Source organism: Coccomyxa subellipsoidea (assembly GCF_000258705.1).
Source record: "Coccomyxa subellipsoidea C-169, whole genome shotgun sequence".
NCBI lineage: Eukaryota > Viridiplantae > Chlorophyta > Trebouxiophyceae > Coccomyxaceae > Coccomyxa > Coccomyxa subellipsoidea.
The window spans coordinates 3,040,040-3,054,008 of record NW_005178042.1 but is presented as its reverse complement, the minus strand read 5'-3'; the positions used below and the strand labels follow the sequence as shown (position 1 = coordinate 3,054,008).

Genomic DNA, 13,969 nt, shown 5'->3' with positions numbered 1-13,969 from the left:
TCCCACATGACGCTGTCATGTCTCAGAGCCGTACTGGCCCACCTTTGCACGCGCCAGTGCCTCTCCCAGCTCCTGTACTTTCTCCTGCACACAGCGGCAGTCATTCATTCCTGCCTCACTATACTATTATCTCACTTTTCCTGCCAAGAGGCAAGGTGCGTCCTGCAGACAAGCTGCAGCTAAAGGCAGTCACAATCCTACTCCTTCTTAGAATCTCCAGATCCAAGACCTGCATCATGCTGCATATAAGAACATAGCCTCGCTGTGGCGGTCCGAGCTCCCAAGCAAGAAACTTGAAGGGCATCATCGAGATGGATTTGCATGGATGGGTCAAACTGCGTGTGAGATCAGTGATCGCACCCGCAGTGTTGCAATCTCGTGTTCCTGCTCTTCAATGCGTCGTTTGTACTGCGCTGCGGCTCCGGAGTCTGTTTCCGGCGGAGGCAACGCCCCCCTGCTGCCCCGCCTTCCTCCATTCTGCGCAACGGGAAGCCCTGCCACTCAATCTTACGCGCTTGCCAGCTGTCGCCCTTACGCGACACCTCTGCATGCAATGCATCAGAGACAACCACCACCCGGGAAAAATAGCCACCTCAGCGAGGCCACCGGCACTGCAACTTATCTTGCCGCAGCTTCCATACCTGATCAGTCATGTCATGACAAGAACCAACCACATGCCATAGGGCGTCTCCAACCCCTGATATGCTGCACACCCCCAGGCAACAGTGGGGTACCAAGCGCAACATTCTATAAGTTTCCAGCCTATAACAGAAATAGATATATCTGCTACGATCCAGTTGTTATGGTACCCCTTGCCTACAAGGGTGTAGGGGAGGGTAAACAACATTATAGAATGATGTGTTATTAGAAACCCCTAACCAGTGGCGAGCAGCGCGCAGACCTGTGCAGGGGCGTTCCCGTGTCCCCTGCCTATAACATCGCAAGGGTGAACAACAAAAATAATATTTTGTTCAAATTATGACCCCTAAGGAGCGGCGCGGACCTGTGCCGGGGCGTTCCCGTCATCGTCGGCGTCGCCGCTGGTACCGGCGGCTGCGGCGAAGGCAGATGCGTGCGCGCTGTGGCGGTCGCCGAGGGCGGTGCGGATGGAGCGCCAGGACTGCAGCGCGTTGCGCAGAGAGTGTGCGCGCGTCGGCCGCCCCGCGCTGCCGGCCTCCGTCTCCTCGTCCGATACTATCGCCAGCGGGTACGTGCCCGACGCACCCGGGCTCCCTGCGCAGCCACTTCCCCACCTTACAGCCGTGTTGTGTGCTTGTGAGCCTTTCTTCTGTACAGCAAGTGGTGGGGTGCAAGCAGGTGACACGGCCTGTGCGGCGCCATGGGTTCCTCCACCGCACAGATGGGGCCAGGCTTCCGCAAGCTTTGCTGGGCCATTCGGTGCATGCTGCGGTACCTCCAACCCCTTGCGTGTGAAATTGTTGAAGGAAATTACCATCAACAGACGGGTCGACAAATACTGGTAATTAATCTGCAGATATGTATAAGCCGCGCGCACCGATGGAGGGACGCCGTGGCCGGTCGCCGCCGGCGCTGCTGGGGCGGGCGGCTGGGGACGCGTCGGGGCCGGCATCGCGCGGGCTGGTCTCAGCCGCCGCCACATGCTCTCCGATGGCCGCCGGTGCTGGCAGCGCCTCGGGGACGGAGCCCTCGGAGCTCAGGCTCTTGAAGGGGATGACCAGGGTTGGGCAGGGGGCATGGTGCAACAGGTGTGATGACAGGCTGGCCTGGCCCAGCTGCACGCATGCATGACACCGCGCTCAGCCTCACCCTATTAGTGATGATTAGATCACACCCAGGCACCAAATAAAGGAAGTGGTCACCCTTAGCCTACTGTTCATGACCACCACTTCCCGCCCGGGCACCCTGAAAGGTAGAAATTGCAGGCCCGCATGCTCAAAGGAGAAGGCCCACAAGCAATTATTGTACAGGGCTGCCGAGTTAATGGTGTGTGAAAATGTTGATCCTCAGGGCCCCAATTCCTGCCTTTCTTGCCGCTGCTACAAGCACGTGCCACCATTCATAAAGCCCTGTATACTCTGAAGGGAAGACTCGCAGGAGTAGTCTTAAAAGCTAAGAAGCCTCATGATGTCATGATGAACGTGTGTGTGGAGGAGCGCACATTCAGCGTCTTGCGCAGCCGGGACGTTGAGACATAGCCCACAATGACCAGGTCAATGCTGTTCTCCTCCAGGAAGTCACACAGCCCCGACTTTGGCTCATCCTGCACAATAAATACGCAATCGACCACGCCTAATTTTGTAATTGCAACCCTCCTTTGAAAATGTATGCGCACTCTATCACGTGCGCTTTATATTTGCATGCGCACTTCAGCACGTGCAATTTGTCCCTGCTTGGAATGCATTCCAGGAGGCAATCTGTGGGTTCCAGGAACACAGATTTCGAGAACAGCTGTATCACAGCAGAGGTTCAGCACAAGGCCGAGCTATCCGGCCCACGCCACCTTGAGCTGAGTGTATGGCAAGAGTTCCAGGAATGATGTTGGCGGGAATGGCAGATGAGTGGCAAATACACACAAAGCACAAGGCTGAGCTAGCGGGCGCAAGTCACCTTGAGCTGAGTGTTTGACACGACGTTGACTGCGTCGCCATCCACTTCTTCCACAACCTCGGGCCCCACCTCGTTGCCGCGCTTGTTGGCCAGCTTCATGAGCGACTGCAGTTGTGTACACGACAGCTATCAGGGTGGGCAGATGCATGCGTGGAAACTCAGCTTGCAAATGGGCCCTCAAGCAGATGCATGCATGGCAAGTCAGCAAGTGCGCTGCCAGGCACATGGATGTACGAAACGAGAAGACAGCTTGCAACTGGGCCGCGAGGCAGGGGGATGGAAGAGAAAAAGGCAGACTTGTCCACCGCACGACTGCTAGCAGGCGCCAAGGGACATGGATCATGAGAAACAGCTCACGACTGGGCCGCAAGACAGCTAAACACAGCGCAACATGCCGGAATTTGCTTGTCAACGGAATGGAGAGTGCAGAACAAATTTAATGGCAAATTGAGCAGCCCAGGCATGCTTGACAGGTTCATAATCAGCATCAAGAGGTCTGTCTGCCTTGCAGTGAGAAGCCATATAGCACACTTTATGAACCTGGGCTATCAGTAATCTGCTGAGGTCAGAGGCGCATCTATCTAAAGCTGCATCAATCTCCATTACCATTAGACAGATGGATGGAGTGCTCAGATGAATGATTGCAGAACATTGCTAAAGAAGGGGGCTTGATTCAACAGGGTAGCCCCCGTCAGCGCTTGACTGGCATCGGCTCTCGAGACAGGGGCCAAAAGGGCGGGTGGGGGGCACCTTGCTGAGGCAGTGCACGATGTAGACTTCGTCGTCGGGGAAGAGGCAGTACTTGGTGGCCCAGGCCAGCATGTGCTGCCCCACCTCCACGCTCTCAAACGCCAGGCACACCTTGCGCAGCTCGTCAGTCCCCGGCAGCACCATCGATGTTGTCTTCAGCCGCGCAGCCAGCGCCCCGTCCATGTGCCGGCCCCGCGCCTGTGACTCATCACCACACCTCATGGTTATTGTTGATATTATTAGTATTATTACATTATTATGGTTATTATTATTGTGCTTGTTATTATAACGCGCTTTTCCTGCCAGAGGCAAGGTGCGTCTGCAGACAAGCTGAATGTGAAGGCTGCCAAAATCCCAACCCTTATTGGACTCGCCAGATCCAAGCAACACCCAATCAACCGTGGGCACGGTGCTCAGTATGTATACCGCCCCCGCCAGCCGGGGCATACTCCATGGCATCTCTATTCACTTGCGCTATCATGAATGCTCAACAGGCTGTTGAAGTGCAGCGTAACGTGTGAAAAACAAGGACTGCAGCAGTGCAGCAGCAGGGGTGAAAATTTACCTCTGCATCCAGGAGGGTGCCCAGGTTGGCGTTGGACTTGATGCGCATCTTCTCATTCCTGGCCGACTGCAGGAAGCACAGAGACACAAAATCAGAGCAGCTCAGGGATGTTTCGGCATGAAATGAGCATGCAAACCGCTATTCTGAATTATAAAGGCAACACACGTAGTTGCAGACAGTGCATTGCCAGCTTCCTTCATGAACTCATGAACTTGCAAGAACAAGAACAAGCCTGGCACGTCGTCCTTAGGGTGTCAAGAAAACGCACCGCAGGGCGGACAATGAGGCAGGGGCACTTGGATTTGCTCTTGACAGTGTCACTTGTGGAGGCGCCCATGCCTCCAGGCTGCACCAGCTTCTGCACGGTGCCCTTGCTCTCCTTGCTGCCCAGAATCATGATGTCATCCCCTCCCGAGCTGCAAAGTCCAGCAGTGTCGAATGCACTGACTGACCCTGCTCCCCATAAGCATGCAGCCCTTGACAATTTTCCTTTGGATCTTGCAAGCTTCCAATCATCAGAGCACCGTGCCCTGACACTAGCCTCCCATAAAAGCTGCAGCATGACGTGGTAGCAGTGGGAAGAATTCAGCGTGTGCAAGCACCCATCCCAGTAATCAGCTGTAATTGGGGCATGGGAGACAAATGTGGCCCCTTACCTCCAGGTCGACAATCTGGTGAGGGAATTTGGCGAGTGCCACCCGCATGCTGGGCAGGAGAGGTCCTCCGCCGCACCACTTGTCCTTGTCTTTCTCCTTTTCCTTCTTGCCATCTTTCCACACGTGCACAATGTAGAGCTTGTCCAAGCTGCTCAGCACCTCAGCGCCGCTGGCATCTCGCTGTTTCTGCGGCAATGCAGGGACAAAAGTCAGAAGCCTCTTTATGCTTCACAAATCAGCGTCGATGGCACTGTACTCAGCCCTTAATAATCACAAGTCTGATATGCTCCAGTTGCGTACAAATCATAATGATGCTGCATCGTCATCCACATTATACAGGCAAGTAAAGGCAGAAAGACACCAAGCAATAGATGTGAATTTTCAACAAACAATTGAGGTGTTGCAAGACCGCAGGAAAGCGCCCGGGAATGGTACTGAAAGAGCAAATTAAGTCCTGCAAATATCCTGAAGGCCCGATGCCAGGACACTCCAGGCGTTGCTTTGTCTAACTGCAAAGTGAAGTATCTAGCTAGTCTCCGAATAGTATATTCTGAAACACGGCCGCAACGGCCAAGCGATGGAAGCGCACCCTCAAAAAATATTGCTTGGCGTAAGACCATGCATACAAGGTTGAGTCCGCGGACCACTGGGACACGCAGAGGGCGATTTTTCTCTCCATGTCAGTACGGATGTCAGAGGAGTATTTCTACTTCAGGCGCTGCGGCAGTGCAGGGCTGACATGTCCAGTGCTTGGATGCTTCCTGAACATCGTCTTATCCATCGTTCAAGCGGAGTTCATCGTCTATTGCCTCTGGAAACGCTAAGCTGCAGTTGCGCTGACGTGTGCTTGGAAGCTTCGTCATGATCAGTCAAATTACTAATATCTTGCCTTCCTGCTCCCCGGCGCTGTGTATAAGGATAAGCAATCGCACACTTGTATACTCCACATCGTTATATTTCTAAAATCCTTGTGATGGCAGAACCTTTGTATCACCTGATCCCAAGAGATAGTTGGCTCTCGCATAAGCAAACACAGACCCCATACTTTCCCCCCACCTACGAACAGGCGCGCTCCTAAATCTTATTTTGATGCATTTGCAATAATATTTTGCCTGGGATTTGAAAATGCACCGTTGTCCTGGCTTCTTGCTACAGGATGGGTTCATCCATCTGACGAAGGATGCAAAGTTCCTCATTGGCGTAGCAAACAACTTCTACATGTCAAAGGATCCGTGGGATTGGATCTGTCTTCGCATAGATCCAGGAAAACTGACTTCCGAGGTGACCCCATTTGCCCCTAATTATTGATTGTGCCTTGCTTCGAGTCAGGGCAGGTTGCTGTCCAGGGCAAGGATTTTCACATGCCGCCCGAGAAGCTCTCTCTATCTGACTCTTTGCAAGAACACAGGTACGGTATGAGGCCGCCGCGCCTGTGGGCGATACAGCACCACCAGATGGCTGGAAAGATGGAGCAGCAGATGCGCCTGTCTTCCCACATCTGTACGGCACAATCGACTTTGATGCAGTAACGATGGAACATGAGGTCGTACGAGATGTCGAGACGGGCAGATTCCTCAGCGTTGAAGGGGTTGCTTGATTAAAAGCTTGCCGCCCAGTTGAGAAAAGCAGGAGATCCATAGTACTCAAGAGACATGACGCTGCCTTGTAGGCAGCATCCTGAACTCGCATGTATCGCAAATCCTCGACTATATGTCTGTAAATCTAGAAGAATGCCTTATCTATATGGCATGCCCTTTTGTCGCTATTATCAAAGTCGTAGCTTCCTCATGAGCGGAAGCTTCCTTGAGGTTCCCGATCTTGGCTTTACGTCAGAAGATATTGTGATTGTGCAACCGAACCTCGAAGCCCACATCTGTGACAATTTCTTATAGAATACATATTCAACATCTTGTCACCCCGTACGCACGAAACGAGCTCCTCAGCAGTTGGGATCCGTTCGGCATTCTCTCACAATGACCAGTGCTAAGGTGCCAGTCCGCCCACTGGGCAGCCACGGCATGTTGTCAAGCGCTCAAGGACTGGGATGTATGGGAATGAGTTGGGGCTACACGAATGCAGATAGAGCTTCTGGATCGGAACCCGAGAGCATCGCCGTTATTCACAGGTGTGCTCCACCTCCTTGCACGTCGAGATGTTACACGCCAGTGTCCCCTCGTTGCGTTGCGAGCACCCGCATTGATCCATGCTAACGTTAGATTTGTAACCCAGGGCTCAGGAGTTGGGCATCACTCACCTTGACACAAGCGATGTCTATGGCCCCCACACCAATGAGCAGCTTGTTGGTGAGCATCTCAGTCCGGCTGCTCGAGCAAAATATCTGACAGTATTACACAGTGACGTAATGCTGCTGTCCCAGCTCCCAACTTAAACGGCCCAATCTGCATGTGCAGGCCAGGCAATAGCGGGCAGGCGAGACCAGTACACCATTGCCACCAAGTTTGGCGCGGTCTTTTCGGAAAAGGTGCGCTGACTCTGGGATTGCCTGCCACCATACCACCTGTCAGAATTTACGGCATGCAATCATGTAAATATACTTCTTTTGCCGATAGCCTAAATCTCAAGCTGTGAGGGCATTTGCTGCAGGGAGCTGAAGTGCATGGCAGCCCCGAGTATGTGCGCTCAGCGGTGGAGGGGTCTTTGAAGCGGCTGGGCATTGATCAGATCGACCTGTACTACCAGCACCGTGTGGACAGAACTGTCCCCATTGAGGAGACCTGGAAGGCCCTGAAGGTGACCAGCCTTGCAGGATATTTCTTTTACTTTGGTCCATTTGCCAGCCTTTGCTTCGAAGCTTGCCAGATGCAACGTGCCAGGCAATTAGTGGAAATGTTGCTTGATGGAAAACAGGAGCTTGTGGAGGAGGGCAAGGTGAAGTACCTGGGCATCTCAGAGGCGACGGCCGATGAGATCAGGCGCGCGCATGCTGTTCACCCAATCACGGCTTGCCAGCTGGAATGGAGCCTCTGGACTCGCGGCGTGGAGGTGGGAAACTTAATCATGCAGCTGGAGGTATCAAGTATTCAAAAGGGGTTTTTAAGGGCATTTTACAGCCACCAGTCAACAAGGAGGATTCTCTGTGCATGGAGAGCCCACGAAATGAGTTGGAAGTCTCTGTTTTGAGCAGTGCTTTGCAATAGATTTCTTGTTCAGGGGACTCATTGTTGCTTTTTGACACCTTCCTTAGAGATGGAGTAATGCGACCTGGCTGTTGGTTCAAGAACGTGATCTTGAATTTAGTGTCTGTGCAGGACGAGATTATTCCCACACTGCGGGAGCTGGGCATTGGCATAGTTGCATACAGCCCCTTGGGCCGCGGCTTCCTCACAGGCGCCATCACCAAGATCGAGGATCTGGGGTGAGCCCCCCTTAACCGATTCAGGCCTCAGTTCAGCATGCCCAGGCCAATCTTTCTGCATGGCTCTGCCATGTGTTTGAAGCAGATACCTCCATCCAAGGTTCCACTGCAAGAAGCCCCAACTGGGGTTCAGGGTCTCTGTCTGTCCAAGTGCTAAATGAGGCATCAGGTTGCTGATAGGATGCACTTGTTGCAATGGATGCAGGGAGGGAGACACGCGGTCTAAGATACCGCGCTTCCAGAAGGGGGCGTTTGAGTCCAACTTTGCACTGGTGGAGCGGGTGAAGGAGCTTGCAGCCAAGAAGGGTGTGACAGCCGGACAGCTGGCGCTTGCGTGGGTGCATGCACAAGGCCCTGATGTCTTCCCCATCCCAGGCACCAAGCGCATCAAATACCTGGAGGTGTGTTATTCCCCCTCGGCATCTCTTCAGATCAATTACTGCAGATCCTGGATGTAGGCAATGGGCAGCGATGATAGTAGGCAGGAGATAGCAGTGCAGCAGTGTAACACTGGTGAGTGATGCTGAGAGTGATGTGGCGACATTATCCAGGAGAATGCAGCAGCTTTCCACATTCAGCTGAACAGCGATGAGAAGGCGTACCTTGAGGAGATCTTCAACCCTGAAAAGGTGGGCCTTCTGTCTTCGCGGCACTTGCTACACAGCCCTTGATGCAGCTCGGGTTGATCAAATGAGTTGCTATGAGACATTTGCCCGAGCATGTGCTGTAGGTTAAATTAGTTTAAAGAGCTTGTGGTCTTGGTAATTGGTGGCTATTCCAGCACCCTGCACATTGGGCAAAGGCCAAACATCAATGGCATGATGAGTTCTGCACTGCGCCAGTGTCCTGAAAACCAAGTGTGGTCTTGCAGGTGGTTGGCTCGCGGTACCATCCTGCAAATTTGGCAATGGGTTATGAAGGAGGAAAGGATTCTTCTTGAGCCTGGAATTCCTATCTTTCCAGTCCTTGCACTTGAGCATTCATGCAATCTGTTGCTGGCAGCTGTCAGCCTTTGGATAGTATGGAGATCTTGAGGAGCCTTATTGTGCAACCAAGTTGTCTAGTAACATCCATCGCATGATGGCACTCCTGCGGCTGGCCTGTTCTGTCCGTTGAAGGTGATGACTGTCTCATGCCGGCAAGTAATTCATGTAATTCGTGTTATGCCAGGCATAGATCCTTGTCACACGATATGAGTGTGGAATTATCATTCAAAGCATTCCTGTACAGCTGCCTTGGGCTGATGAGACATACAGTACTGGCAGGACCATGCGAATGGGCAAGTCCTCAAAAGCCATATGCATTTATCGTATGTCATTATGGATCTCTGATCAGATTTGCGCATGCGTGAAATAGATTGGCTGCCCCAAGTACATTGCAGGCCATGTGCGGCTGATTTCTCACCATCTTCCGGAACATTTTTTGTCAAATTGGACTCATGCATGGCTGCTGTATTGACTGCGCATCACTGCATGCATGCTGGCCTCGAGACTGGCAGTGGCCGTCGCCGCGCAGCGGCCTTGAGCGTCCGGGCATTTAAAAATTTATGCTCTCATTTCTTCAAGGTACAATATGGTCCTATTGCGATGCATGCAGCATGCATCAACGCCTGGGACCTAGACAGCCACTGGATCATTTTATGCTCAGTCCATTTGTGTGGCATTTTACAAGGGAAGCTGAAGGAAGCTGCGTTTACGTAAATTCGTCCAACGTAATTTGCAAGATCGTTTCTCGCTGGGTGTTGTTGTTTTCCCTGCATATTTTGTATCAAGGAGTTTTAAAGCTGTTCATTGACTCGAGAGCCTTTGTGTTTTGTAAAGCATGGCGGAAAAGCGCGTGCCTTCCAGACCCTGCGGATCCCAGGGTCTTCAACTGAGTGCACAGGGCTTGGTACGCTTCCTTCAGTGTCCTATTCCTCTATGTTAAAGATTGCATTTGACGATGAGTTTTGTTTTTATCATTTCTCAATCGATCTTGCAAATATGCCTGCAGGGGTGCATGGGCATCTCTTCCTTCCTATACCTCAGCAAAGATGAGCAGCCTCCCGACGATGCTGCAGGCGTTGCAGTTGTCAGCAGGTGAAGCCCAAACAAGTGCAGAACCTTCAATCCAATGGTGTTCCTTCTCTTTGCTGATCTCTCAATGCATTCCAGGGCGTTGGAGCTGGGTATAACGCACCTTGACACCAGCGATATGTATGGACCACACACCAACGAGCAGTTTGTTGGTGAGCTTCTTGCCGCTCAGTTCCTGACATGTGCCACCATCACCAATGAGAAGCCAGATGCAGCTGTCATGTCTATTTCTACCCCCCTGAATGCTTGAGACCTTTGTCATCAGGGAAGGCGGTGCACGGGCGAAGAGATAAATTCACCGTGGCAACCAAGTTTGGCATCTCCTACACCGATGGGGTAATGTCCACAGCAAGGCCCCTGCTTCTGTCAACTGCTGACATGGGATCTGAAAGTCTACATGATCAGCATTATTCTGGTATTTGTTTTCTTTGTCATGGCAAGGCCTGCTGCAAAAAGGCCAGCAGACCCCTGTGACTGTGATACATATGAAAGAGTCGCATAACACTTTAATTTTCTAGGCCTTCTGCAGGTGTGGGGGGTGCATGGCAGCCCGGAGTATGTGCGCTCTGCAGTGGAGGGGTCTTTGAAGCGGCTGCGCATTGATCAGATTGATCTGTACTACCAGCACCGAGTGGACAGAACTGTCCCCATCGAGGAGACCTGGAAGGCCCTGAAGGTGCACCATCCAGGCTAGCCCCTATAGTAGCTACAAGCAGCTGCACCTTGTCGGGCATTCAACTGTCTGCGCATGATTCCGTGGGTATCTCATTATTGCAGCTGGACAAGCAGTCACCAGCTGACATGTGAGCAAGGCTTGCATGCTGTCCCAGCGTCTCTGTGGTGGGATGATTGAGCAGACGCTGCGGGGTGAGGGCAAAGGGATGGTGAAGGGGCAAGAAATATATCTCTGATGCAGGAGCTTGTGGAGGAGGGCAAGGTGAAGTACCTGGGCATCTCAGAGGCGTCGGCCGATGAGATCAGGCGCGCGCACAAGATCCACCCGATCTCAGCCTGCCAGCTGGAGTGGAGCCTCTGGACCCGAGATGCAGAGGTGGGTTTCTCATATTTTGAGCACTGCTAAACATCCCTTGTTGTGGGCTTTGCATTGTCTCGCAAAGACTTACTGCTGGGTTGGCAGAGGTGGCTGATCTTGTCATTTTGCTAATGCAGGAGGAGATCATTCCTCTGCTGAGAGAGCTGGGCATCGGCATAGTGGCATACAGCCCCTTGGGCCGCGGCTTCCTCACAGGGGCCATCACTTCCGCTGATGATCTGCAGTGAGTTCCTCGTCCTGACGCCCTCCCTTTACATCTCCTGCCATGGCACTGCTTTCCACAAAAATCGGATGCGTTCTTTTGTGGAAGAAAGCACATGCCAATTCTGAAGTATCAATTCTGGACAGGTCTCAACGACAGGAATTCCTGCACGAAAATGCTGCCTTGGCGTTCGCTGTCTGCTCGTTTCCTTGGAAATGGCCTGCAGATCTAGCTGTGCTGAATCAGAAGCTGTAAATCCGCAGCAAGGATGACTGGCGGTTAGAGGGCCAGCCGCGCTTCCAGGAGGGTGCACTGGAGGCCAACTTTGCACTGGTGCAGCGCGTGAAGGAGCTTGCTGCCAGAAAGGGTGTGACACCGGGGCAGCTGGCGCTTGCTTGGGTGCATGCGCAAGGGCCGGATGTCTTCCCCATCCCAGGTACCAAGCGCATGAAGTATCTTGAGGTGCGCTACTTCTGCCCCAGCATGCAACTTGATTGCTTTCTCTTGGTTGATCATCAGGATCAAGAGTGACTTTCCTTGCTCGCTGTTTCGGGCGATGGATTGCTTCGCTGCTGTCGTTGCCGCAGTTTTGGCGGTAAAGGGGGTGCCCTTACGGGCCCCCTTGAAGCCACAGACACCAGATGAGCACCAGGAGATGACTTCCCCACTTGCTGTGGTAATTGTAACAATAGTGTTGTTAAAGCTAGCTTGAATGTGAACAACTCCCTTGGCACCTTGCGTTTGGCCCTCTTTGGAAGGTTCCGTCTCACCTGACTAGCGCAATCTCAAGGGGGAGAAGAAGGAGGCATGCTGCGTTCTTGGCAATGTGATTGGACTTTCATAGCGTCTCAGATGTCGATCTGATGCCCAGGAAAATGCTGCAGCCTTCTTCATCGAGCTGTCGTCCGAAGACAAGGCGCACTTGGAAGAGATCTTTGCTCCAGATAAGGTGGGAAGCGCAGCACAACAGACTGCTTCCAGCTGCTTCTTGAGCAATTTTCTCAGATGCGACATGCATTGTCTCATTTCCCATTGCTGGGTATTTGAGGTTTCATGGTGGTGCTGTCTTGTGCAGGTGGTTGGGGGAAGGTACAGTCAGGAAGTCATGGACACTATGACGTTCAGCACAAAGGAGCAGTACACTCCTATTCAGATTGAATAGGACGTGAAGGACAATTGAGGTGGGAATATTCTGTGAAGAATAATTGTAATTGGAGGCCTCCTAGGACCATCCAGTGAGGGACGGTGGAAAGGTGGTGCTCATACAGATTGGAATTGTTCAAGAGGAATACATCTTCAGATACAACCGGAGCAACCATTTAATCGCGTACATTCCGAAGAACGAAGAACCCTTGAGCTTCCTCATGTGGGGAAGCTGCCTTCGTCACGGAAGCTGTAACTCTTATGGCATATAGCATGAGAGAGGCAACATTGGACTCATCCCTAGGCAAATACATCGTTCCTGCACCGTTCAAGAGGTTGGTTTCTGTGCATAGGAAAGCCATCAGAAAGCATTTGATACTTAAAAATCCGTTCGGCATTTATCCGAAGATGACCACCACTAAAGTACCAATCCGACCACTGGGGAGCCAGGGTCTGCTCTCAAGCGCCCAAGGATTGGTACGATGACTATTTTTTTGTGTATTTGGGCCTTAGTTGTAGTCGAAGAGTCCAAAAAGATCGTTCTTACTCGCGTCTGCTCTCATTCTGTTGCAACCGGTGTGCAGGGTTGTATGGGAATGAGCGTTGCATACAAAAATGCAGATGGGGCATTTGGTTCCGAATCAGAGAGCATCGCTGTTGTACACAAGTGTTGCTTTCTCCTTTGCTTTGCTCAAGCCTTAAGCCCTCATCCATTTCTGCTCTGCGGGCATGTGACGTCCCCTCACCGGTACTGCAGGGCACAGGAGCTGGGCGTAACCCACCTTGACACGAGTGATGTGTACGGGCCACATAAAAATGAGAACCTTGTTGGTGAGCACTGCATCCCTGTCTTATGTGTCACTTGGCCCGTGAGAACAAGGTGTACATCTGTTACACGTTAGCACACTTCTTAATAAGCAAGTTGTGACCAGGCAAAGCAATCCACGGACGCAGGAGTAACTTCACGGTCGCCACGAAGTTCGGTATCTCCTTCAGCACAGGGGTGCGATTGAGCGCTCCCAGCTTTGCCCACATGTCCTGACTGCCGTGTATGAATCTGCACCCATAAATTTGTTCCTGCCATATTTATCGATCTCGAGCGTTGCAACGACTGAGGTGGGACACAGTAGCAGAGAAGCAAAGGACAGCCATACAAGACTAATGTGGGACGATCTTACAATGGTGTGCTGACTCCTTTCCAAATGCGGGGCGCAGAAGTTCGCAGTGCACGGCAGCCCCGAGTATGTGCGCTCAGCGGTGGAGGGGTCTTTGAAGCGGCTGGGCATTGTTCAGATTGACCTGTACTACCAGCACCGTGTGGACAGGACAGTGCCCATTGAGGAGACCTGGAAGGCCCTGAAGGTGAGACCCCTCTGTCATGACAGACTAATGCTCATTCAGTCTCTGTCACTTTTGCTTCGACTCTGTTCCCCCTGAATGCAGTGATCTCACCAGTCATGTCTGCGGACCCCAGAGCAGCGAGTGCATCCTGGTCAACTCCATCTGCTCAACACCCTTCATGTCATATGGCAGGCTGAGGCTCAGGGTGACCAAATGGC

At 52.4% G+C, this 13,969-nt stretch overlaps 4 protein-coding genes across 4 annotated transcripts; 2 read left to right on the top strand and 2 right to left on the bottom strand.

Annotated features, from left to right (window-relative positions):
- Window positions 1-15: 15 nt before the first annotated feature.
- On the bottom strand, window positions 16-5,239 carry COCSUDRAFT_64320 (hypothetical protein; the record flags this gene model as incomplete). The annotated part of the gene is made up of 11 exons (XM_005652130.1): window positions 16-84; window positions 361-477; window positions 1,004-1,233; window positions 1,517-1,754; window positions 2,141-2,242; window positions 2,590-2,694; window positions 3,340-3,537; window positions 3,905-3,970; window positions 4,173-4,262; window positions 4,561-4,746; window positions 5,150-5,239. The coding sequence occupies 11 exons, from the start codon at window positions 5,237-5,239 to the stop codon at window positions 16-18; spliced, it is 1,491 nt and encodes a 496-aa protein (XP_005652187.1).
- A 303-nt stretch (window positions 5,240-5,542) lies between these two features.
- COCSUDRAFT_32066 (hypothetical protein) lies at window positions 5,543-6,297 on the bottom strand. Its single transcript, XM_005652129.1, has 3 exons — window positions 5,969-6,297; window positions 5,716-5,841; window positions 5,543-5,626 (listed from the first exon to the last, which is right to left on the bottom strand). Exons 1-2 carry the CDS (start codon window positions 6,247-6,249, stop codon window positions 5,775-5,777), a joined length of 348 nt encoding a protein of 115 aa, XP_005652186.1. The 5' UTR covers window positions 6,250-6,297; the 3' UTR covers window positions 5,543-5,626; window positions 5,716-5,774.
- Window positions 6,298-6,465: 168 nt separating this feature from the next.
- Window positions 6,466-9,108, top strand: COCSUDRAFT_32065 (aldo/keto reductase). The gene is made up of 9 exons (XM_005652128.1): window positions 6,466-6,685; window positions 6,790-6,863; window positions 6,972-7,042; window positions 7,165-7,311; window positions 7,429-7,563; window positions 7,830-7,936; window positions 8,142-8,337; window positions 8,488-8,565; window positions 8,808-9,108. Exons 1-9 carry the CDS (start codon window positions 6,534-6,536, stop codon window positions 8,874-8,876), a joined length of 1,029 nt encoding a protein of 342 aa, XP_005652185.1. The 5' UTR covers window positions 6,466-6,533; the 3' UTR covers window positions 8,877-9,108.
- Window positions 9,109-9,693: 585 nt separating this feature from the next.
- COCSUDRAFT_26837 (putative aldo/keto reductase) lies at window positions 9,694-12,680 on the top strand. The gene is made up of 10 exons (XM_005652127.1): window positions 9,694-9,826; window positions 9,929-10,014; window positions 10,090-10,163; window positions 10,277-10,347; window positions 10,541-10,687; window positions 10,928-11,062; window positions 11,182-11,288; window positions 11,531-11,729; window positions 12,139-12,216; window positions 12,343-12,680. Exons 1-10 carry the CDS (start codon window positions 9,758-9,760, stop codon window positions 12,427-12,429), a joined length of 1,053 nt encoding a protein of 350 aa, XP_005652184.1. The 5' UTR covers window positions 9,694-9,757; the 3' UTR covers window positions 12,430-12,680.
- The last annotated feature ends 1,289 nt before the right edge of the window (window positions 12,681-13,969 follow it).